Source organism: Cyprinus carpio, chromosome A19 (genome assembly GCF_018340385.1).
Source record: "Cyprinus carpio isolate SPL01 chromosome A19, ASM1834038v1, whole genome shotgun sequence".
Taxonomy (NCBI): domain Eukaryota; kingdom Metazoa; phylum Chordata; class Actinopteri; order Cypriniformes; family Cyprinidae; genus Cyprinus; species Cyprinus carpio.
In genome coordinates this window covers 20,318,271-20,343,762 of record NC_056590.1, presented here as the reverse complement: position 1 = coordinate 20,343,762, position 25,492 = coordinate 20,318,271, and the positions used below count along the sequence as shown (strand labels likewise).

General features: G+C 35.4%; 1 protein-coding gene across 2 annotated transcripts in view; it reads left to right on the top strand.

Moving 5' to 3' along the window:
* The window catches only part of LOC109107572 (CUB and sushi domain-containing protein 2-like), a 273,002-nt gene that overhangs the window by 3,366 nt on the left and 244,144 nt on the right, over positions 1-25,492 (top strand). For both annotated transcript variants that reach the window (XM_042776949.1, XM_042776948.1), the window contains exon 2: positions 16,285-16,501. In XM_042776949.1, the coding sequence (XP_042632883.1) occupies positions 16,285-16,501 (217 nt within the window). The remainder of the gene's footprint in view (positions 1-16,284; positions 16,502-25,492) is intronic.

The following is a 25,492-nucleotide window of genomic DNA, read 5'->3' as shown; positions in this document are numbered from 1 at the left end:
TTAACATTTTCAGCCAGGCTACGGAAAAATTGCCCAGGGTTGATTTTTATAACCCTCTCATTTTCATGCAGGCATACATTTCTGAAGATTTTCTTCTTTTCAGCTTCAATGGCAGTTTGTGTGTAGGGACCAGGTGTGGATACCATTGACTCAAACACCCGGATTTGTCGGTCCAGCTGCCTGTCGGCTTGATCCAAAGTCATGTCCCGTCTCTGGAGCATTCTTGAGAGGTCACTGAGTTCTGTGAGAGCGTCATACATGATGCCAAGATTGACCACAAAAGAAACAGAAGTGAGAACATCATTGAGTCCTTTGTATTTTGCTCTCTCTCTTGAATCCCTGCTGGTATCAGCAGCAGCACTTGTAAAGTGTACCTGCAGAGCTTGGTAGTTCTCCCATACTGCTTTCACTGTTCTTTCACTTGAAGCAACCCAACGCACTGATAAAACACGGCCTATCACAAGGAGACGCTGTCCAACATTGTGAGCACTCTCGGTTAACTCCCTTTGGTTTTTTGGGGATGCGTGGTAGAGGGAGTAAAGCTGATCTAAAAATATTTTAAAGTGGTTGATTCCTCCTACCTCCTTCAAAACATCACAAACTGCCAGTTCCAGTCTGTGATTGGAACAATGCCAGACAAACAGGTAAGGGAATTTGGAACAAAGCTGCGCAGCAACTCCTGCTTTCCTCCCAAGCATCACTGAGGCTCCATCACAAGCAAATGCCAACAAATGTTCCTGTAGGTAGTGAGGGTCAAAGCCATTGTTATGAAGACATCCTAACAGTGCTTCAGTGATGTCCTTTGCTGTGGTCCCCTGCAGCTCAATCAGTTCAAAAAATATTGTGTCTGGCTGTTCATTAGAAATAGCTGACCGCAGGCACACGACAAGCACAGACTTTCCACTTATTGTAGTGGATTCATCAATGAGCACACACAACTTTCTTTCATTCATCACTATGTCATTGACTACTTTCTTTTTCATTTCAGCTGCAATGTGATCCAGTATATTTGCACACGAGTTATTAGAGTGCAAAACTCTGCCCATCTTGACCCCATTTAAGACTTGCAACTGGACATCTATTGGCATGTCTGTAAAGGGACGCCCATACTTGCCAATCTTATAAGCTGTTCTAAACACATTGCAAGTTGAAGCGTATTCAGCCTTTCTCATATCCTCAATGTGTTTTTGCATTGTATTTTGTGTTGCCTTCTCTTTTATTTCAACTGCTTTCTTGTGATAAATTGAGTCTCTGTGCTCTTTTATTTTCTTTCGTAGTGAGTTTTGTTGTGCAGCCTTGTCCCTTCCAAAAGACGAGATTAAGCACCCACTCCACTCCTGCGACACTCTCTGCCCTTGCTGCATGTCCACGCGAGCACAAACTTGACTACACACACTACAACCCAACTTTTGATTTCTGCTCAACAGCCACTTGTAATTTGCGGAGAAATACTGGACTTGTGCTTGGGACCAACATTCTGGCCACTCATGATCGCTTACGCGGCTGTTGTCATCGGTAGAAGTGATGTCATTCTCGTCCTCGTTCTCGACCGCGGCACAAGTGCTGCTTTCATTAGCTTGCGTCTGACCTGCAGCGATATCATTCTGGCTTGGTGGGGTGTCAGCCAGCGAGTCATCTGATTCTGACCGTGTTCTTTTAGTACTCAGAGTCTGAAGCCAGGAGAGCATATTAAGTGTTGTTCACTGTATTTGTATTTTTACCGAGCCGAGTGTGCGCGTTTCACACACCCTCTCCGGCCACGTTGAGTTGTTGACACTGTCACTGACAGCGGCAAAAGCGACGCATGCGCTTTTCACTTGTAAAACTCAAGGGTGTATGGGTAATGTAGTCTCTGCTCTCGGTGGGACGAATTAGGAAGCGTGCATTGTGAAGGGCGCTCTGAAAAGCGGCAGCGCAGGCAAAGGATTAAAACCTCTATTAAAACAGATGTCCAAATGAGCGTACCGGTACGCTAAAAGCACGTTCTGGGCGCACGGAGAGGTGGCGGTATGCTCAAGAGCTATATTTGGAAGTGGCGGTACTGAGTACCGGTGCGTACCGGCCCACTTAAAGCACTGAGCATACACACACACACACACACACACACACACACACACACACACACACACACACACACACACACACAGTATAACATACATACAGCCAGTAAGATATTGTGAACCTGATAAGTATAAACCACCTTATAAACCCTTATGAACTTATAATCATATTTATTTGTTTGATTTAAAAAGTGAGTTTATTCTTATTTTCATTATCGTTTATGAACATAAAGTTCTTTGTTTCTTTTTATGCTGTTCATTTAATGTTTATAATGTGTCATGCAGCCTAATGTTCCGACAGTCCCAGATGGCAGTTAATATTATTTATTTATTTATTTTAATATATTGAGCATCAGAAGTCACTTCTCGAAAGACATTGACATGACATTTTTTATTTTTATTTTTTTCCTATTTTATCCAAACAATATCACAAACAACTAATCATCATGGATGTTTAGCTCAATCCCATTTTCCTTGCCTAGAATCTTTGATAGTCGATGACACTTGACTTCATAAAATGGTCAAAGTCACGAAACCAAAGCATTTCCATGATGCAACTTGGTGTAAGGATCTACTGAACACAAAAATTTGTAAGCATGCAGAGACATCTTTTCATCATGTTGGAGGGTGCTCGCCACATGTATTCAGTTTTAGCCAGTCCCTTTGGTTGTTTGAGCATACAAAATTTTGTCATTTTTGAGAATACGTTAGGGAGAACATTTCAAGCTCCCTTGAAACCCAAGCAGAGATTGTGCAATCTTGTTTTGAAACAAGGTCCAGTGCTATGTATGCATGATACATTTGTCAGCTGAGCAGTAACATGTGTTTAAAGGAGACTTGAAGAAATCGCTTACAGCAGCTTATGGGCACTAGTGTTCTCTGACACTTCAGCACCAGGGACAGCTCCCCTCCAGCTCTGCTCATTACATCTTTTCCACTGGTTGCCTTCACAAACTACTCAAAGTCTGCCTTAGGAAACAAAGACTTTTTAGAAATATTTTGTGCAAAATAACACAGAACAATGTAACACTAAGTGTTTTGTCTGAATGTAACCGTCAGCTTCTGATGATTTGACTCTTAGAGTTGAAATCCCCAGCTGCTTTTCAATTAGGACCACGGACAGCTCCCACCAGAGCATTTAGCACAGCTGTACAGCACAGCACAGCACAAGCTGGTTCTCTCAAAAGGGGACAGCACTTACACTATTATATTTGGTCACTTTCATACTTGCTAACCTTTGTTTTTCTCACGTCATTGCTTATACATCTATTTTTTCCTCTCCATCCTATTTTTATAGCACAAGCAGGCATAATAACCTGTTTCAAGAAAATTAACAGCTGCCTATCTGTTTGCTTAGACTTTAAAGGTAAAGACTGCTAAACAGGTCTGTTGTTTGCATGCAGCTCCCAAAGGGCTGAAGGATGCCTTTGGCAAGGAATGAGATGATTTGTTTACCCAGCTACCTGTACATCAATAGTACACCAAAAGTTTCCCTCCTTTGAATGCATTACGGTTAACATCAGATACATGTGTGACTTCATGGGCATCATATTAAATGGATATTTCTGTATTAAAACTTCTGTAATTTACTTGCCCTCTTGTCGTTCCAAACCTGTATGATTTACTTGCTTTGTTCTGCAAGAACACAAAATGTGTTTTGGCCATACAATAGAGGTTAATGGAGTCCAATACAACAGTGGACAAAAAAAAAAAAAAAAAAAAAAAAAAAAAAAAAAAAAAAAAAAACACTTTCCAGTTTCAAAATATCTTCTTTCACATAATATATAGGAATATATATGAAGAATAATATATGATGATTAATAAATTTTGTCATAATTTTCATTTTTGGCCGAATTATCCTTTTAAAGTAGAAGACAACAGGTCAAGTTATTATTACACAGAGTTCACTGAGAAAAAAATAAAATAAAAAAAAAATACAAAAAAAACATGGAAATGATTTTGATGAAGCTCAAATTGAAGAAAAGTACAGGCAGTTCTGCACACAAACACAGACACCATATGTAACACAAAACTGAGGGGGAAAAACTATATTAAGTGTACAAGAATTATGGAATGTGAAACATTCTATATGTAAAACAGCAAAAATGGTTGACTTCATAGTCTTGTTTGAATATAATGATTGTGAAACACACACATATGGTTTCAGATACATTTACATAGATATAGAAATGCATATATGACAATTATTATGGTTCAAGAGGTTTTCAGCTTGGATCTGTGAAATGCATGTAGGCTTCCATTATGGTACACAGCTAAGACACGGGTTAAAAGACAAACAAAGCATATATGTACCTGACATTTGCACTGAGAGCTGAAACTGCCATTACGACAGGCATGGAGTGAATTTTGTGTGTAAATGCTTATAGTAGTCTTTTTCTGTAAGATTTACTTTTTTTCTATTAGAGCATACTTTTTAGAAGTATTATATAGAAGTATATTGGGTTTTTGGACAAAGAGTGATTCAAGGTCATCATGATTTGGAGCATATTGTTACAAATAGGCTTATTATTGTAAAGTTTTTGTTGGATTTTCTGTGTGATGGTGGCTGAAAGAAAACAAAAATAATGTCCTCTACTGTTCAGAAGTTTGGGGTCAGTAAGAGTTTTTTTTTAAAACTATTAATTAATTTGTTTATTTTTTTTTTAAAGAGCCATTAAATTAATGAAGATGTTTATAGTATTAAAAAATAATTCTATTTCAAATAAATGCTGTTCTTTCGACCTTTCTAATTATCAAATTATCCTTTGGTTTCCAAAAACATAAAAATAAATAAATAAAATAATCAGCACAAATGATTGATACATTGATAGCAGTAAGAGAAATTTCTTGAGCACCAAATAGGCATATTAAATCACATGTGTAAATTACATTTTAATACAATTGTAAACTTCACAATATCTTATTATTGTATTTTTGTTCAAATAAATGCAGCCCTGGTGAGCATAAGAGACTTTAAAAAACATTAAAAAAACTTACTGACCTTTTGTAGTGTAGTGTAAATTGTAGTGTGGACATTAATATTGTATTTTTGTTCAAATAAATCCAGCACTGGTGAGCATATAGATACTTTGATGATAGACATGATAGTATAGCAATCAATTTGCTTTTTCATTGAGTGAATATAAATGTGTAGGTCTCTTCCTGTCGTGCAGTGGCCGCTATCTCTTGTAGATTGACAACGTAGATTTCTTTTTCATTGCTGCCTGTCACTTCCAGGTCCTCTTCGGTACTTTGATGTAGTGTTTTCTTATCTTTTATCTGCTGTGATTAGATTACACAGTTAATCCTTTTACGTCTCCTCCACCCGAAACTGCTTTGTTTCACCTCTCTGCTCCCTCTCTTTCTCTCCATTTTTCACTGGATTTTTTATGCTTTTGTGCCCTTCCATCCTCCGTTCCTCTTTGGCATGATGCATCACAATCAAAGGACTGCAATTTGATTATATTTGGCAGTGCTCCACCGAAGGGTGCCATTAGTTACTGCAGACTACCTCCAGCTTTTCTCCTAACATAGAATGTAATATTCAGCCTGTCTTTTAACGCACACAATCAAGTGGCGAGTTAAATGGATTGATGGCAAAAGATAAGGAGGAACACAGACTAATAAAGAACAGGGAATTAGCGCAGGACAGAAAACAAGAGTGAGGTATAGGCAGTAGGCACGGGTGTTTAGACACACACAGACCTGAGTGAGGCGGACAGCCATCAGGTCGCAGTGTGCCGGCTAACGCAATACTAAAACACAAAACAAACTTCCGCCATTAACACATCTTCCACTAAAAACAAACTATAATCAAAAAATACTCATGTTCCACTTGTTACAAACTTGTATGAAACAGTTGTCCTGTATGTCCAAACAGTTGATAGCCAATGAATTCTATTTTTGTTCCATACTATGTTTGGTCAACAACATTCTTCAAAATATATTCTTTTGTGTTCAACAGAAGAAAGAGACTCATACAGGTTTGGAACACTGTGAGGGAGAATAAATGATGACAGAATTTTCATGGGTGAACGATGCGTTTTTCCAAAACCATGATAATTATTATTATTTTTTATTTCTCTGAAATGTAAAAGATATTTTGAAGAATGTTGGTAAACCAAACAATTTTGGTTTGCAACCAAGCAGTTTTGTTTCCCATTTACTTCTACTGTATGGACATAAAAAACAATGGAAGTCAATGGGAACCAAAACTGCTTGGTTGCAAACATTCTTTAAAATATGTTTTTGTTATTTTATTTTTATATATGTGTGTGTGTGTGTGTGTGTGTGTGTGTGTGTGTGTGTGTGTGTGTGTGTGTGTGTGTTGCACAGAATAAATAAAGTCATACAGGTTAGCAACAACATCAGGGTGAGTTAATGATGACAAAATCTTCATTTTTGGGTGAACTATCCCTTTAAAGGTAGACAGACTGAGTATACATTCAGGAAGTGATGTCACACCGACTGCGGAGTGCATATTCACTTTGTTAAGCCAATTTTAATTTCAAGGGACAATTGGAAAAAATATCATTAAACTATAAGCACGAGTCATTACCCTCATCCGTACGAGACAAATCAATAGCATTCTGTATACAATTATTTTAATTCTCTAGTACCTCAATTATTTTATTACCAAAACAGGATCGATCCAGTGATACATGGATGGCAAACAAAGCTATAGATGTTAACCAGCATCACACTGTTGAGATGTACTTAAACGGAAAAAAACATGAATCAAACAGACTAGACTGATCAATAATTCTGAATCACTCTTTGTGCAATTTTCTAGCCCAATATAGATAATGAAAATACATCAACAAACAAGATAATTTATTTATTTATATAATTTTATTTATAAAAAAACTATATATATATATATATATATATATATATATATATATATATATATATATATATATATATATATATATATATATATATATATATATATATATATTAATTTTATAAAATACATGAAACTGGATCCTCCATCAACTCCATCAATCCTGATGGTATTTTTGTCAGCCCCTCAGGATCTGTGAATCTCTCCAATCAGTCTGATCCCACATTTATTAAAATAGTTGAATAGTATAATTCTCTCAGAGAAAGCACAGCATTTATTTATTTATCTATTCATTCATTCATTGTACAAAAAAAAATACATTGAATTTATTGTACTTTAACCTCCATCAATCCTGTTGTTGTTGTTTTGGGCCCCTCTGGACTGCAGTCCCCTAGAATCATCTTAACCTTTCAGTCCATTAATTACAGCCTTGAAGAGAGGAGGACAGATTTATCAGAATGGCGATCGGTGAGGGGGGCGACAGAGAGTTCTTCATTAAAAGTCTATCCTCTTTCTCACTCGTGTCTTAGCCGTTGGCATGGGGACACCTTCATACTGCCTCAGCACAATAAACAAACAGGGCCACATTCATTCCCTGTTCACCCCCTCATTCAGACCCACATAAAAGGAACTGTAGGTTTATTTAAAGAGAATCTAAACAAATTTGTTTGCAGACACAACTTCAGTCATGGAGAACAGAAATGCAATGCTTAGCTATGTTGCTTTAAGCCCTGAAAAAGAAGCAGCATGAGTTATTCTGTAATTCCTCATGGTTTGGCCCTCAGTCGTTGCTCACTGTGTGCTAGAAGGAGGAGACAGAGAGATTAACAGCACAAAGCTATGTTGGCTGGAGCAGACTAAAGCCAGTTTCATTGAATACCCATGTTAGATCCGAACACTGGGCCATTGTAGCTCCGTAATGGGGCTGAAAGTGCACTAAATTCTGCCTGAAATGCACTCCTTGTGTGTGCTCTCTGCTCAGTCAGGAACATCTCTTTGAAACGCTGAGCTATTGAGGCCACCCGGTCCATTTTAAAGCGTTCTTTGCCCATAGCAAAGAAACAAAACACTAACCTGTAATATTCATAATGTAATGAATATCGAAGTCACTTTAACATGCAAGTCGACATCATTTTCTGCTCCAGGCTGTATTAAAACATCAACCTCATGCAAACACAACAGCATATCTTAGTAGTCACAATAGACACTGTGAATGTATATTTAATGTGAACCTAATACAGAGGTGTTTAAGCTGATGCCCATGATAATAAAGACTTTAAATAGAAGTGACTACTCGCAATTAAGTTATGTTTTTTGTTTTGCAACTGAGATGAACTTTACAACAGCCTTTTCATACTGTATTTGACCCTAGATCTTCTTAAAGCAATTTTTCTCATTCAGTACAAGTTTAGTTTAGTTTAGTTTAGAGCTTTATTAATCCGCTTGGGGCAATTAGTTCAGACTGTCGTGGTGCTTCACATATACTGTATAATTAACACTTAAACACACATACACATACAAGTTAAGCCTAGTTTAGACTACATGATCTACATGGACCTGGGAGTGTCATGCTGACTCCAGCTGTTTCGATTGTCTGTTGACCCAATGAAAACAACAAATATGTTACCTCGTTAAAGTAGAGCTAATTTTCTCCTCTTTCCACAGCATTTGCCTTTGTATTAATGTTCTCCACAATCACATTGTGCAAACATTAGCATAATGTATAGTTTTACACAGGAAAGCTGAGGTTGCCAATTTCCATTGTAATGGCGGGCATTCTTCGGTTAATGCAGATATGATGGAGCCTGCAGTCAATGCTTTGACACATTAGAAGGCAGCTGGTTGTACACAGAGAGATTTGTGGGACTAAGGTTGTTTTTTCCTCTTGTGCTGGCATATTTGAAATCCCCATTCACATCTGCCTTGTTGGTATGGTGTAACTGAACTCAGGCCCTAATGGCATTTTCCACTGGTCCTTGAAAAAAGGAAATATGATCGATTTGAAGTGCTTATGAAAACTGGTGAGTCAGACCCATTTGTCTCTTAGGTGCCCAATTTACAGCAGAGCTATGGCAGCAAAGCTAAAGGGAATGCATTTCCAGAGATTGTAAAGATTATCTGTTATGGTTGGCGAGGTATTAGCCTCAGCTTTAACTCTGTCAGAAGTGGGAGGTTTCACCTGGATGTGTTTGCTATATGTCTCATTTCAGTTTTTCGGTATATATAAATTATACCCAAAATGAAGACAGGTGGACTGACTAACTACTAACTACTAACCCAATTCACAATGAACGGCATGTTTCAAAGCACATGCTAATAAGCAGTAATCATGCCACAAGAACGACATATGCTATTTACCTCGCACTTCCTTTATATATTATTTCACAGAATCTAAATCACTTAATCCTTTTATAAAAATGACTTATTTGTGGAGTTGGGAATCAAGATCCTTTTCTTATTCAGAACCGTTTATGTTTAAAAAAAAAAAAAATCCTGGAACCAAATGAACTTCATGAGTTTTGTTAAGCTTTCTTATTCTGACTGGTCATTTATACTCTCAATCAATTAACCATAAAAAGAAAAACCAAACAATCCCGGATTTGTGAGTACTGCTCATAAATGAAGTCACACTAAAGTTGCTTCCTACAATTAAAATGCAATCAGTCATATCTTCACCACTTCATACATTTATACATGCTTCATGTTGCGATATCTTGACTCTTGCCAGCCGTTTTTTTCTTCTTCAAAACTGTTCAAATTAAACCATAAACCAGCACACTGAATTTTATTTAGTAGCATTTTTATGTCTAGTTTTAAGGTAGCATTTAACTTCTATTCAAATTCAGAACCTATAAAAAAAAAATATGTTTACATGAAAAACTTTTTTTTTTTTTTGGTAAAAATCTAATGGCATTTAATAGATAGAAAAGTATAGTTAAAATAATGAAGATAATCTGTCTATCCATAGATAATCCATCCATCCATCAGTCTCTGGTAAAGAGCTAATACTCTAATCCAGTCCACATCAAGCTGGTCTGCTGGAATCTGGACATAATAAAGCAGATGTACTGAGTTTAAATAAAAAGCTGGAAACAGGATAATGGCAAAAGAGAGCATAAATGAACAGAAAACATGTTATCTGCTTTAGTGCAGAGAACAGGCATAGAAATGTGTCTCATTATGAATCTTAAGTTATTGTCAAACAATGTCACGCAAAGACATACACTAATTCCAGGGCATGTTCTAAAGCTGTGCTCTGGCATCCAATTCTGAAGTCATATGTATTCATACACATATCAAAAGCTTTATGGAATAATCTCTGTCAACAAAACCAGATTTTTCTGCCAGTGACACAGACTGCTGTTATCCCAGTATGAATGTCATGAGTTCTGTTCCAAAACCTGGAGCCTCACAAGTGATGTCATATATAGTATATTAGATATAAAAAGCATTCCTCACACATAGGACACTTGTCTCATTATTAATTTATTAATTAATAGTATTTAAAATATTTAAGAATATTTAACCACATTTCTCTCACTTTGTCCACTATATTGGACGGGATTGGATAGATGCATTCTGTTATTGCCTTATCAGTGAAGCGTAGATGTTTGCTTTTCTGGAGATACTCAATAGGTTTTGAAACATGGCGATGGTGTGTTGATTTCTAGTTTAAGAAGTGGAGAAAGTACAGTCCAGCTGCTCATACAGAATTACCCCAACTCTTGTTTTCGTTCGGCCCGTTCCCACTCCCCTTCCCTCCTAAGATCTCTGATTGCGTGCACTCTGAAGGATTGCTGTCCTGCCGTAGAACGGCACAGCAGCGATCAATTTATCAAAGTGTCATGCCGAGGCGCTGCAGCCCCGTAGCAGCAAAACAACAGCGGCAGCAAAACAAACATTGGTTGACTCTGGAGGTGGTCTCTGCAGTCGTGCTAAACAAGGTCAAATCTCTTTCTTCTTCTTCACTTCACTTCACCAATATTTTGGGTAAACACTAAACAGATGCAATGAGCCCTAGTTTAAGACCGAAGATCTCAGACAGAGTTTAAATATGTGCCTCAGCCAGAATGTTTGGAGAAATAACTGCAAACACACATGATGTTGTGATTGCATGAGACTCTTTTGTAAAAAAAAAAATCAATAAAGCGTTATGGATGAAATACTACTGTTTGGAGTCTTTTTGAGCCTTATTAGAGATTTATGCAGCGCCGTATTAATGCAGGTCAACTCGATTCACTTGTTACTTTCATAATACATTTGTAAATCTATGCTCAAGGAAAAGAATGACCTGCTGCTGTGAGTGTGGGGGTTACCCTTCATTAAGAGGTTACAATATGCATTTCATTTTTCCTTTCAGCTCGATACATTCAAATTAACACCTTGTTCAAATCACTTAAAATGTGAGGAACCTGGAGATGGATTCATGAAGATTTTTTTTTTAGAGAAAAAGAGTCCTATGATAAATTTTATGAAATGTGTAAGAATGTTCGTTAACAAAATCTAACAAAGTCAATGTGTGTTTTTTTTTATCCCTTATTTGGGAATCCTAACTTAAGAATTTGAATTCTATTTTTTTAAGATCAAACTTTAAAAAGTTAATTTGAAGAAGACAGTGAGTATACTGTAGAAAAGAGTTATCCCTTTAAAAATAATCATATTTTGTTGCTTTGCAGCCTGAAATGAAGACAGTTTTTGTTTAATCCAGCTGTATTTACTCACTTATAACATCTAAGCGAAAGATATAACACCAACATGTCAGAAAACAACAACAACAACAAATAAAATAATAATAATAATAATAATAATAATAATAATAATAATTATTTTTCACCCCCCTCCTAAAAATGACTTGTAAACTCAGGTGTAGCTAATCACCTTCTCAATGTTACACAAAGCCATTTGACTCTCAACTGTGATCAGCTGTGATCATTTTGATTAGCTCAGCATGAAAATATCTTTCCTAGAGCATTTCAGTCCTTGGTAGTGCAACTGAAGCAAACAATCAACTATAGGTGTCAAGGGATTGTCAAAGACCTCCTGGATAAAGTTGTGGACACACAAAAGCCAAGAAACACAGAAGTTTAAAAAAAAAAAAAAAAAATCATAGCCCTCATCAATTCCTAGAAGCACAGTGACGTCTATTATTAAAAAGTGGAAGGTATTTGGTACAACACAGACCCTCCCTGGATCAGGACGTTGCTCCAAACAGGATGAAAGAGCCAGGAGAAAAGGAGCTATAAGAGGCCTACAGCAACTCTGAAGCAGTTGCAGGAATTTATGACAAAGTGTGGTCATTTTGTGTATGTGACGACAATATCACAAATTCACCCAAATGTGGCTTGTATGGGAGGGGTGCAAAAAAAAAAAAAAAAAAAACTCGAAAAACAACTAAAATTTAATTATTTGGCCTCAACACCAAATGATATGTCTGACAGAAATCCAGTACAGCTCACTTTTCAAATAACAGCATTCCTACAGTCCTGCAGGGTGTTTCTCTGCAGCAGTGACTGGAACACTTGTCAAGGAAAAATGGATGGGGCAAAATACTATCAAATTCTTGAGGAAAATCTGCTCCCCTCTGCCAAAAAGTTGTCAATGGGAAGAAGGTTTATCTTCCAACATGACAATGACCCAAAGCACACAGCAAAACTGAGGGGTCAAGATCAAGCAGAGTCAATGCCTTTGTTCTGAATTTGAGACACTGTGTGTTATGAATGCAGAACACAAGCTGTATTCTCACAATTCTCTCCCATCCTTTGTCCCTCTTTCTTCCAGTCAGGCTAGGATTTGCATTTGTGAGTAGAAGAGTAACATGAACTATGTGTATTCAATGTATTCTGTTTATGTACCTTAATAAAAAAGCTGAAAACGTACACTCTAAAAAATGCTGGGATGTTTCAACCCAACTTTGGGTCAAATATGGACTAACCTAACTTTTGGGTTAAAAAATGTAATGTAAAAATTTAACCCAACGGTTGGGTTAGTCCATATTTGACCCAAAGTTGGGTTGAAACAACCCAGCATTTTTTAGAGTGTATTTATACATTAGATGATTTCATCCAGAATTCATGGACTAGCACATTTTAGAGTGATAGAATGTATGTAACTATGCGACAGAGTCTGTTAAAGATGCAATTGTGACTACTTTTACACTGTCTAGTTTTGGGGATTTGCAACCGCATTTACTTACAGGTGTAAGTCTTGAAATGTCACATTCACACAGCAACTTACAGTAGCTTCTCGCAACGGGAGTCAAGCCCGTATTCAGTTACGATAGCAAAAGTGACCGTGACAGTGAGGTAATATCAAAGATGGCGACGTCCATAAAACTTATCACTTTCTTACAGGACAAGAGTCCAATCAGGCCGCAATTTCATCTGGATCTAAAAAATTCAATTGACATGCAGCTCATTTCTCCGTCACTGTAAGTTACTGAAACCACACATGAAGACACGCAACACAAGGTAGACGCGTTTTTGAAGCAGAGCAGCTTCCTGGGAAAAATTGTGATTGTTCATGCCTATCCCGGTTAAAACCATTAGCCTCTTACTCAGTGTATTTTTTTTTGAGTCTATATTGTGTTTGTGACCATTTTACATAAAACATGAAATACTCTATCGACTTTTGTTCAGTGTTAAGTGTTGAATAATGGACCTATATTGATCAGGATGTTCTATAATAAGACAATGTTCTCGGGCAGATGCGGGGAGAAAACGCTGTTATGTGTTTAAAACCGTGTGATTCTGATTTGAAAGCCAGAAATGGGTGAATGTGTCATTTATACTCCCATCCATCTCAGTCTCATTTCATTTAAGATGAACAGCAATGTTGAATTCGTCCACATTTTGTGCTGAACGAATCTCCTCGTTTTTGTCAGCATTCCACTCCGTGATCTGAAATGACCCGAGTTTCATTCTTAATATTGTAGTGCACACAGAGAAGACTTGCGGCTGTAAAACCCCACGGAGCCATAAAGGAGTCTGTATCCAGAGGTCAACATTTTTCTCAATGGTTCCTGCTGGCCCAACCTCACATAAACATTCCCTTGGAATTGAGTGCAAAAATGATGGATTGTTTCCTGCCATTGTACATTCCAGCTTTTAGAAATATGTTCACAGTTCCAAGTTTTATGATAATAAGGTGTGGTTAGAATATGAGAATATCTTATTTTGTGACACTTTCTAGCCTAAATAATTCATATCAAGAGTACTTTTATCACATATACCATGACTTTTAAACACAGAAAGATGTCTTCCAAATCCTAATCCATCTGTTCTGTTATTATTTGGAAAACTGCACTGAATATGGCCACTGGTCAGTGGCGGATTATTTGAACAGCACTCAACTGTTTTCCAGCTGTTTGAGAAACTCTTATTTTTTATTATTATTATTATTTTTTTTTTTTTAAAAAGGACCTCAGGATACGTTTTCACTTAATTATTGAAATTCTGTGGTAGTAGGCAAAGCTTTCCGCCTTAAGAAATCCAAAGCCCAGTTGTGCTTAAGAGTTATACTAAAAAAAACCTTCACAGGTTACACATAAGAAAATGTATAATTATTTTTTTTTATTGCATAATGACTATAGGATCTTTGCAATAAGCGATATAATTTTGTGACATATTGTGTTTGTGTTCGATAAATACTTTGAATATTTGTGCATATGTGACATTGTTTGAGCTTTGTTTTTCATTAAGTGTAATCTCAGTGTGATCTCCACTCGAATGTGTTAGACAAACGCGTGTTCTATGTGGACATGCTGGGTTCTCATTTGTTTGCTGGTGTGTTGGGATTGTTTTTATGGAATATGTGCTTTACTGATAACAGATGTCCTCTAATTAGGCATTTCTAATGCTGTTTTAATCACCTAACCCCACATAAATTTCAATGCATTTAAGAATCAAATGATAAAATATAGGCTGATGTATCCATTTGCATTGTGTTTTAGCTTATGTACAGTATGTACGTATGTATTTATGTATGTATTTATTTGACAATTTTTTCTGATTCATGCTTTTTTACTGTTTATTTTGTTAAAAAATATATATTTTTGAATTCATAAATTATGTTTAAACAAATGAGCTTCACAGAGGGAGTACTCGGTAGTCATTTAGCAGATAATGAAATTAGCCATAGGCAGCAATTTCTTCTTCTTCTTCTTCTTCTTCTTCTTCTTCTTCTTCTTCTTCTTCTTTTCTATGCAAACCAAGTTTGTCTAATTCCTGCCTCAAATTAGTATGTTTCTTATTCATTCAATTTAATTGCATGCAAAGTTACAATGCAAAATTTAACTTACTGTTTCAGTTTTATATTAAGATTGTAAGTTAAAATGTGTTTCAAGCATTGATTTAAGACTCCCATTAAAGAGATCAACTGCAGGGAGTAGTTGGGCCATGTTGTTGGGTCCTGTGTGACTGCAGCAGATATACACGTTTCCTAGAGTGGGTGGAATAAAAAAAAAAAAAAAAAAAAAATGTGAAAATCTGAGACCATTAACAATTATTAAAGCAAGAAGGGATGATTAATTAAAAGTGGGGCTATGGACCTGTCCAGAACTAGTAATTTAGGCCAGGTTTTTCACTGATGGATGGAGCAGCACACAGTTATTAAAATTTCAGATTGAGTGCAATATTGTATAAGAGGTCATTGACAAGTATGCAAAAGAGAAATGCAATTAATACTAAGGAATGCCGTCTGAGCTTCAGGCAATATGGAGTTATTAAAATTAGTCAAATTAATAACCAAGTGTGATATAATTTCTTCTCTTTCCTATTTCCTTTGTAGAGTTTCTGTGGAAACATTTTGACCACTGATAAAGCCATGGCAATAGCAAGGGCAGCTGACAGTATTCATGTGCTGGACTATATGATAATTTAATTGGCTCTTGAAATTAAATATTACTGCTCTATAGTAAAAATACATAAATATTACAGTCATTTTAGCTTGTCTTATTTATAAACACCTTGAATATGCACTTAAGTAATTACATGGACATTATAAGAATTTAAATATGGAAGCATTTTATTGTACTAACAAATGATTTAATGCCCTGTCAGATCAAACAAAACATTAATGAATGTAAATTAATCCTTTAAAGGCACAGACCAAACTGGCAAATGAACATATTCATCACGTCAGAAGGCTGTAAATCATAAAGCATTCTTTGCAAATATTCTACACCAACTTACCGATAAGGAATAAATGTGGAAATTCACATTTTCTATGTTCACATTTTTGTTCCAAGTTGCTTTAGACCAATAATAGCATGTGGGTTCTGCCCGATTCCTCATTTGAATGTATTTAAAGGTTTTTTGTTTGTTTGTTTGTTTTTAAATCCACTTTGTGTAATGCTTTCTTCTCTTTCTCTCCTTTTCACAGCTCAAAACTGCAGTCACACACTACACAGTCCAAATGGGACAATAGAAAGCCCCGGATACCCGTATGGATATCCCAACTACGCCAACTGCACATGGGTGATTGTGGCACAGGAACACAACCGGATACAGTTGGTATTTCAAGGCTTTGCCTTAGAGGAGGACTTTGACATCCTTTCAGTCTACGATGGGCATCCTAGTCCAACAAACTTACGGACACGGTAAATACAGAACATTTCATCATATTGTGTGTGTAAATGCCAGATCCAGTCTCTTGGAATTGCTAGCTGCCATTACTTTGCTAACAGTTTGAACTGTGTGAACTCTGTGCGTGAACTTTGGATTAACTTAAGTGTAACAAAACTTGTCTAAAGTGCACTGAAAGGAATGCAAATTTTGAACATTGAATTCCACAAATCGATTTAGCGCTTTTGACTTTATCACTTTCTTGAGTCTAAATTTCTCCTTTGTATAAAGGATTGAGGCTCAAGGGACTGAGCGGAGCAGATATCCTCTGGGGGAGTGTCCTTGTGGCCTTGGCCTGTTTTCTATTCGAAAGCTAGCATTTTGAAAAGCTTGTTTACATTCATAGATCCCTTCTCAGATAGAGAATCTATGAATGAAGTGGAATGAAATGAGTTCTATAGAAAACAGTGCAGAACTCTGTAAATTTGTTGCTTTTTCCCACCCTTTTTTTGTTACCTTTCTTTATTTATTAATATCTGTGTGGGAAACGATGTGCACAAGGACACTTTCAAGATATTTTATTTTTTTTTATTTCCTTTTTTTATGCTTCAAGATTCAAGGACAGCTTTCTGCACAGCCCATGGTGTTCTATCAATGTTAACCTTGTTCAGCATGGGCGGTTTACTCTGCCAGTGTATTATTAGTGTCAGCTGAACTCCACGTCTTAAAGAAATCAAAAGGATATTGCGACTTTTCCAATAGGATGTTGTTTTATGATATTGATATTACATGAGGAAGTCAGTGTTTCTGTACTAGTCGTAACGTCACACAAGAAGTCAATGAGTTCAAGCATTGATGTGCTTCTAAAAACCTGTTATGCATTAGAATGTTTTTAATGTTAGTGAAAATTATTATAAAGTGATACACTTTCATTCAAAAGTAGGATTGTTTTTTTTTGTTTGTTTGTTTTTTTTGGAAATTATTGCTTTATTCAGCAAGGATGCATTAAGTTGATCAAAAGTGACAATTAAGACATTAACAATATTAAAACCGATTTCTATTACAAAATAATAATAATAAAATGTATATCTATTACAAATAAACAGATGTTATTCTGAACTTTCTATTCATCAAATAATCCTGTATATAAAATTTTAAGCAGCAAATGTTTTCAACAATGTTTCTTGCACACCAAATCAGCATATTAAAATGATTTCTGAAGGATCATCATTTATGGTACTTTGGATCAAATAAGCATTCTTTTGAATGGTAGTGTAACAGATTGTAAAGTCATATTTGGCAGTATGATTGCAACATAGGTTGCGCTTTGAAAATTAAAAGACAACATTTGCAGTTGAGCTTTGAAGAAACCAAGCTAACCATTTAACATAGTAACATAATGTCACATAGATAACGCTTATTACGACTGTGAAGACAGCAGACATGGGCATTAAAGCTAAAGAGGTTTATTGTGCTGTACAGCTGGATTAATTTCTTGGCCTGAGATCATTCAATATCACTTGCATTGTCTGCTGCAAATGAAACATACCATCCCTCCCATGTGCTAACTGAGTTAATGACACCTTTTTTGTATTCCTTCTGTCTTAAACGAGATCCCATTGGCTGACCCTGCCATTCCATTATCTTTTTTTTTTTCTTCTTTTTCACTATGAAATATGTCCAGTGAGTCATTGCCACATATTACCATCACTCTAATATCTTCAACCTCTGGTTCGATAGGGTTTATCCAAACACATTTATGATTTAACTCATCCACAAGTCTTCACTCTTATCACACAGAATACCATATTATCCCTTCTAATTTCTGTTGAATCAGTTCCCAGCTAAACTGTAATCACTCTTGAGATTATTTGGTTTGAGAGCTGATTTAAATAAGTGCTGTTTTATCCACCCAATTATTAATTTGCATATGAAGCTGTTTGCTTGTTGTTGTGGGTGGATTTGAATGTGTTGTGTGAAGAATATGACTGTACAAAAGGCTTCTGAGTCAGCTTGTGATATTTGCCATGTAGTGTTTCCATTGTTCTACTTTGAATCTTAGTCAGGACTGTTTGTTCTTCAACAGGTGTGTGCTATCATAAAACATAAAAACAGGTTTATGCTTTCATTAACTGCTCACAAGTTTTCTAGTCTCCCACATGAAGACTTTGCTTCTTGATATATATATATTTTTACTGTGGTACTGTACCAGATATGTTTTTGTAATATTATTTATATACTATTACAGTATGTTTTTAATATTTTTTACTAGTTTATTTACATTTTAATTTTTTAATATATATATATATATATATATATATATATATATATATATATATATATATATATATATATATATATATATATAGATATTATTATTATTATTATTATTATTATTTTTTTTTTTTTTTAAAAACATAGTTTATCTATTTAGCTTTATTCTTATTTTAAGTTTTCGTTTTTGTAATTTTTGTAATTAAATCATTTCATTTAGTTAATTTTTTAATCCAACCAAAGCGATATTTAGCAGTTACCTAACAAATACAACACTGCACTGCATTTTTTAACACCACAAATGGGCTGGAATAACACGTTAACACTCGAAACCATTTAAGGGTAATGCAATATCTGATGTAAGATATTTTCTCTGGAAATGCATTAACCAGTCAGCTGAGATGTAGGTAAAGAATTCAGTAACTGTCACCCTAACTGGTGCTGTGCAACTGCTGCTGTTGTGGAGGCATCTGGGGAACATTTTTTTTTTTTATATTATACTGTCATGTGGGTGATGGGTATATAATGTATGGATATGTTGTTTAGACATCGGATTGAGGACACACCAGTATCCATGTTGGTGTTTCCTCGCCCTTCGTATAATTGGAGCTTCTACAACAGTGATCTACTTTTCCTGAATTTAGTTCCAACACACCTGCTTGCATTTTTTTTTTTTTTTTTTTTTTTTTTGAATGAGCTGAAAGACCATTATTAACTGGTTCAGGTGTTTGTTAGAAGTGAAACTGAACTCCGCAGGAAGCCGGATCTCCTGGAGCAGGATTGAGTTAAACATTTACACTCCATATGAGACAGAAACTGAGCTTTGGCTTAGTCTCATCAGCTTACACAGGTTTTCCAACAGCAGCCTCTTTTAAAGGGATAGTTCACCCCAAACTGAAAATATTCTCATAATTTACTCACCCTCATATCATTCCAAACATGTTTCTTTCTTATGTGGAACATAAAAGATTTATTATTATTATTATTATTATTATTATTATTATTATTTTAGAAGTGTTATTGCATTACAGTATTACAGTATTATTACATTAGAGGTGTTGAAACCAAAACTGTTTGGTTTCATCATTCTTGAAAATATCTTCTTTTGTGTTCCACGGAAGAAATAGTCATGCACATTTGAAATGTCATGAGGGTGAGTAAATGACAGAATTTGTATTTTTGAGTGAACTATCCCTTTAACTATTCATTCTGTACACTGCTTACACATTCATGACTGAAATTAAAATTTCTTATGTACTTCTTACTAACAGATTATATAGGGTTGTTTAATAACTGTTTGATGAATTACTGCTGCTTGATAAGCTGTTTTAATTTTCATATTTGTAGATTGCTGATATTACAATTCTCTACTATTTCAACAAAATAAATTAAGATAAAATGTTAAAAAACTTAAATCAAATTTGAATGCTACAAACGTGAATTTAGGCATTAAATTGCAGTTTGAAAAATGGATATTCATTTTGAAATTAAATGTATTTAAATAGTTTTAACATTAAATTATTAGTGTATTTGAACAAAATTTAAGTGATTAAGGCCCATTCACACCAAGAACGATAACTATAAAAAAACCTATGAAACTATAATGATTAATAAAATAGCTTCCACAGAAACAGATAACATTGTTTATTATAATTATCTCTAAACTATTCATTTCAGTATTTTTTATTGCTCATCACATAGAAAAGAAACATTCTGAAAGTATCATTCCTCTGTATCAGTTGTTATACAGCAGATGTGGAGTTTACTTTCTTATTCTCACAGAATTAGGATGAGTATTGAAACTTTATAGTTATCATTATACAGTATTTATTGTCCTTGATGTGAACAGTCTTTTAGATGACAGCATAGGTAGTAAAAATAGGCACTCAAAAGTGGTTTTGTAAGGGCATGTTTTCTGGGAAAACTTAATATAGGCTTTTGGACGGTGATGGTGCTCTTAAGCTATTTGCCTAAGTGCCTTGAACAAGTGACAAGCAAAAAGGAACAACAACAACAAACAAAGTCTTTATTCCCTGTATTGAAGAGTCCATGCAGAGGGAGTGTATGGGACTTGTGTTGTGCCAGGTGAGGAGTGGTGCCACTTTGCTTAATTGTTCTTATTTATTTGTTTAACTCCAGGGCTGTGTTTCCTCTTGATATATGGGTGGCTCCTCAGCCAGCTTTTATGAAAGAGCAGGCCTCTGACCAATCCCATTAAATCCGACTCTGTCATCCTCCTCCTCCTGCACTGAGTCCCAAACAAAACTGGCAGCATTTGTTGCAGAGCTTGTACGCAATGCACTCTACTTTTGATATAATTTTTGCATCCACTCCATATAAATGAAAATATGTACCTTACTGGATTCTTTCACACTTTCACAGAATTTATTGTGAAAGCGCTAATTTGATGTGCTGTCTGCTATATTCATCATCAATAATTGCTACTTGCCAGATTCAATTCCATATAAATCCTTACCTGCAGTGGGTCCAAGAAAACAGTGTTTTTCAGTAATAGCTTAACTTTCATTGCGGTTCCTGCCACTTAAAAATTCAGGCACATTTCATTAAAATAATCAGCTTTAGCTTACGTAACGTTGTAAGTTATTGTGTCCTTAATGGCATTTGAAGGAGCTGATTAGAGTAGTATATGAATACAAGCTGGTGTTGGAGGCTGGAGCTCGTGGACTAATGCTCTCATTTGAAACGATCACCAGAGAAACACTCAGACCTCTATTAGTACACTCGAGGAAGGGAATGAGATGATGATGATGATGAGCTCAGAGGTGCTTTTGGTGCTCACCTGTGTGTGTTTGTCAGGTTTCGAGATGTTTTTACGAACCACATGTCCCCAAAATGTTGTAAAACCTGAAAATCTACTACTGTGTGGTCTCCGTAAGAACAACAGCTTCATAAATTTGGCAAGCCGTTTGACTTTTATTTGTTTGCAGGATATGAATTATTGATATTGACCATTCAGTTTTAACTAGTTTCAGTGGCCTCAGTGTTTGGTAATTGTTTTTTTCTGTAGCAGTGTTCAGGCTCATATGCAAAAATGTTAGGTCCCCACTATGTATCAATTATATACTTCTACAAAAAAAAAAAAAAAAATGTAATATAAATATATATATATATATATATATATATATATATATATATATATATAGATCTAACCTTAAATGATACTAAGCAAGGATATGTAAAATGATGCAGGTAAGTGATATGCTTTTGAAGTTTAATGTTTGTGTCATGATTGCTTATTAGTCAAATTTTAGAATGAGAGAGAAAAAATGTCCTGCATAAATTATTTACTTATTTGAAAGAACAGATGCTCTGCTATGCTCCGTAATGAAGGTTATATTATGATGCGTTTGTTCCCTGATTTAACAGGGTGTTTTCAGGGGAGTCATGCTATAATTAATTATTCATAGTGTGGTAGAACATTGTGTGCTCTGTTTGGTTAAGTCTGAAGTTCAGCTGCATTATTTGCTGTCAGGGCAGTCTAAGAAGTGAATGCATATTAGTCTCTCTGAAGTTCTTTATTGGAAGGCGCTGAATGTAAAGAATGCTATGAAGTCAAAAGTTCAAATTTATGTGTCAGCATAAATAGCAGGTTTAGAAGCAAGCACCCAATCACACTGCAATAACTAGGAGGCTTCACCAATGTGATAAAGTGTACACCTTATGATTAAGTGCAAGTATGCTTTGACTTTGGATTTTTTGGAAGCAATCAAGGCAGAATTTTGCATACATTCATCTCAGAGCCAGTAATTCAACACTTAATTGAGTCTTTGTAAAGGTATCTGAAAATGCATATTTGGTGGCTCACAGTGCCTTCCCGGTGAGTTAAAAAGCTGAAACTTTAGTTTGTTCATCTCAGAGCAGCCCTAGAACTTTCAAAAGTTTCAGGATCTTGTGATATTCACACACCACATTTAACCGCTGTGAAGTATATTTAAAGGCCTACTGTGTATGTACCTTCAGTAATTTCAGAGCAGTTCTCTGACTCTCTCTAAAGTTTCATAAATCTGTGGTGAACATCGTTTGGAATATTTTATCTGGACATTTTGTGAGTAATATAGAGAAATATTGACCACATCTTGAACATGCTTTTCAACGATGTTTTCAAACAATGTGTTTCACGTAGGCTGATATTTCTTGGGAATGCATTTTATTTTTCAATCAATCGCTAAGGAAGAAAAAATATATATATATTCCTGGTTTAAACTTACAATTACAAAGTTTTAGCAGTGAAATAGTGTCAGAAAGTGGTGACCTAGTGTGGCTTTACACAATGAAAATCTAAATCAAAACTTGCATATATTATTCAGTAATATGGAAATGTGCTGGGATTATGGTCTTTTGCATATTCATAGTGGAGAAAAGTTAGACTGACCATATCCATTGAGCAGAAACTGTTGGGTGTCTGGCTTTTCTCCAAACCCCATCCAGTGATATATTCCTCAAAATCAACAAACACAAAATTATTTTGTCCACCCCCAATTAAGAGTGCTACAGGTGCATCTCAATAAATTAGAATGTCATGGAATAGTTCATTTATTTCAGCCCCCCCCCCCCCTTTAGTTATACAGTTCAGTATGTTCCAGCCTGGAGCGGAATTATATCTTGTCTGATAAGAGGTGAAGAGGTCATGTTTGTGACTATAATGTCAGATAGCTGACTGATGTGACAATGAGTAAAGAAAGATAAAAACATTTCCATAGATGAGCATGCTCATGAGTCTGAATGACATTTACCTGCAACTTTATGATGAGCCAAGGCATATTGTTGCTTCTCCTCAGTCTTCCTGTGATTTGTTATTTTCTCTCTTTATTCATTCCTCTAATACACCCCTCAATCCCCGCTCTCATCAGTATACCCCACAAGTGTGAAATGCGTTAACAAATTAAGCTTGCACCTCCTGAAAAGTGATGGAAGCAATTCTCAAAAGAAAAAGTGATAATGAGCCTAATTGATCTGGTTTCTTCCTAATGAGACATCTGTAGAAGATGTCTGTAGGTGATTGAGGTATGTAGTAGATCATGAGATTGTATGTTTAACCGAGAAAGAATGTTGTCTACGGTGGACTTTCTGAATTTTATTGTCCTCAAAATATGGTTGGTTGGTCTGTATTCTCTCCAGCGCACTGGTGCTGGAAAATGGGAAGATGCGTTTTGCTGAGGAGATGAGAGGATAATGCTGAACTTAATGGCTGGCTTCCATTAATCTGAAAAAGACTTTTAAACCAAAGCTAATTGAGTCAGGTTTACTTCCGAGTTGTTTGTGGTAATTGTTTGTAATTGTTGGAAAGAATGTCAAAGCCCATTAATCAGAAATGAATAGTCCTCTAAAGTTAAGAGGGCTACAGGTGCATCTCAATAAATTAGAATGTTGTGGAATAGTTAATTTATTTCAGTAATTCAACTGAAATTGTGAAACTTGTGTATTAAATAAATTCAAACTAATATGCACCTGTATGTCTCATGGGATTCAAATTGAAGGTTCTTGCTTTTAAATGAACAAACATTTACGAGGTTTTGCAGGGTCATTGATGTTTGGGCAGGCACATCATCATTTATCGGTTATAATATGTGTGTGTGTATTAAAAAAAAAAAATATTAAAATCAAAATAAACTAATATGAAACTGAGCCAAATATAATATTTAGACAATGTCTCAGTTTCATATGTTTCTTTTGATTTATTAGTATCAGACAATATTAGACTCTGTTGTGTAATAATATGTCTCAGTTCGATATAAGTTGCCTATAAGTTGCCTATAAGCCAATATTTATTTATTTATGGATTTCAGTTAATATCGGACAATATATCTGTTATCATCAGATATTATTATTAATTTATTTGTTTATCACTATTTTATTTTATTTATATGCCAGTATTGGACAATGGCTCAGTTTCTCATATATAGTTCTTTTAATTTATTGTTTCAGTAAATATTATAGCTGGTTGTGTAATAAGTCTTGGTTCCATATTGCCTGTCAGACAATATTTATTTATGTATTTATATATTTATTTACATTTATCATTATCTTAATATTAGACAATATATTGGTTATCAGCAGATATAGATATTATTTATATTAGACAATTAGACAATGTCTTGTTTCTGTATCAGTTATTAGCAGATATAAGAGTATTAGATTAAATATTTAATTTTGCATGCTCATTTTCCCTCTTTTTTTTTATTTTTATTATTATTTAGTGTTTCATTTATTTGGATAAATTAGTGTAGAATTTCTATAATGACCATAACATGAAATGTGTGATAATTTCAAATGTATGCTAGAATGACCTTATTAAGCAAAGGTCGGATTGGGCAGTGAAATGAACAGAACAAAATTTAAATAACCAAGTAACTGGCAACTTGAACCATCTATCTAGCTGCTGGTTGTGGAAAGAAATTATGCTTACTGAAACATCTCATGCCCTCATTTTCCTTAAGTGTCCATTCATCCTGCTTAATGTTCTGTATTGTTTTGTTTCTGTAGCACAAAGCGGCTGTTTGATGTCGATAAACCAATACAGTGAAGGCAAGGAGATGGAGATGAGTGCTGGGGGAGGGAGTGAATATGGGATTCTTCAAGCTCGTTAAGAGATAGGAGGAAGTTGCTTCAATTAACTCCTTTAATTAAAGTACTTGTCATATTGCAGTGGTGAGTCAGCATGGCGGTGAAGGGTTCATCTCCTCTAGAATGTAAATGTGAAGGTGCCTGGCACCTCTAGAGAACAAGGTTAA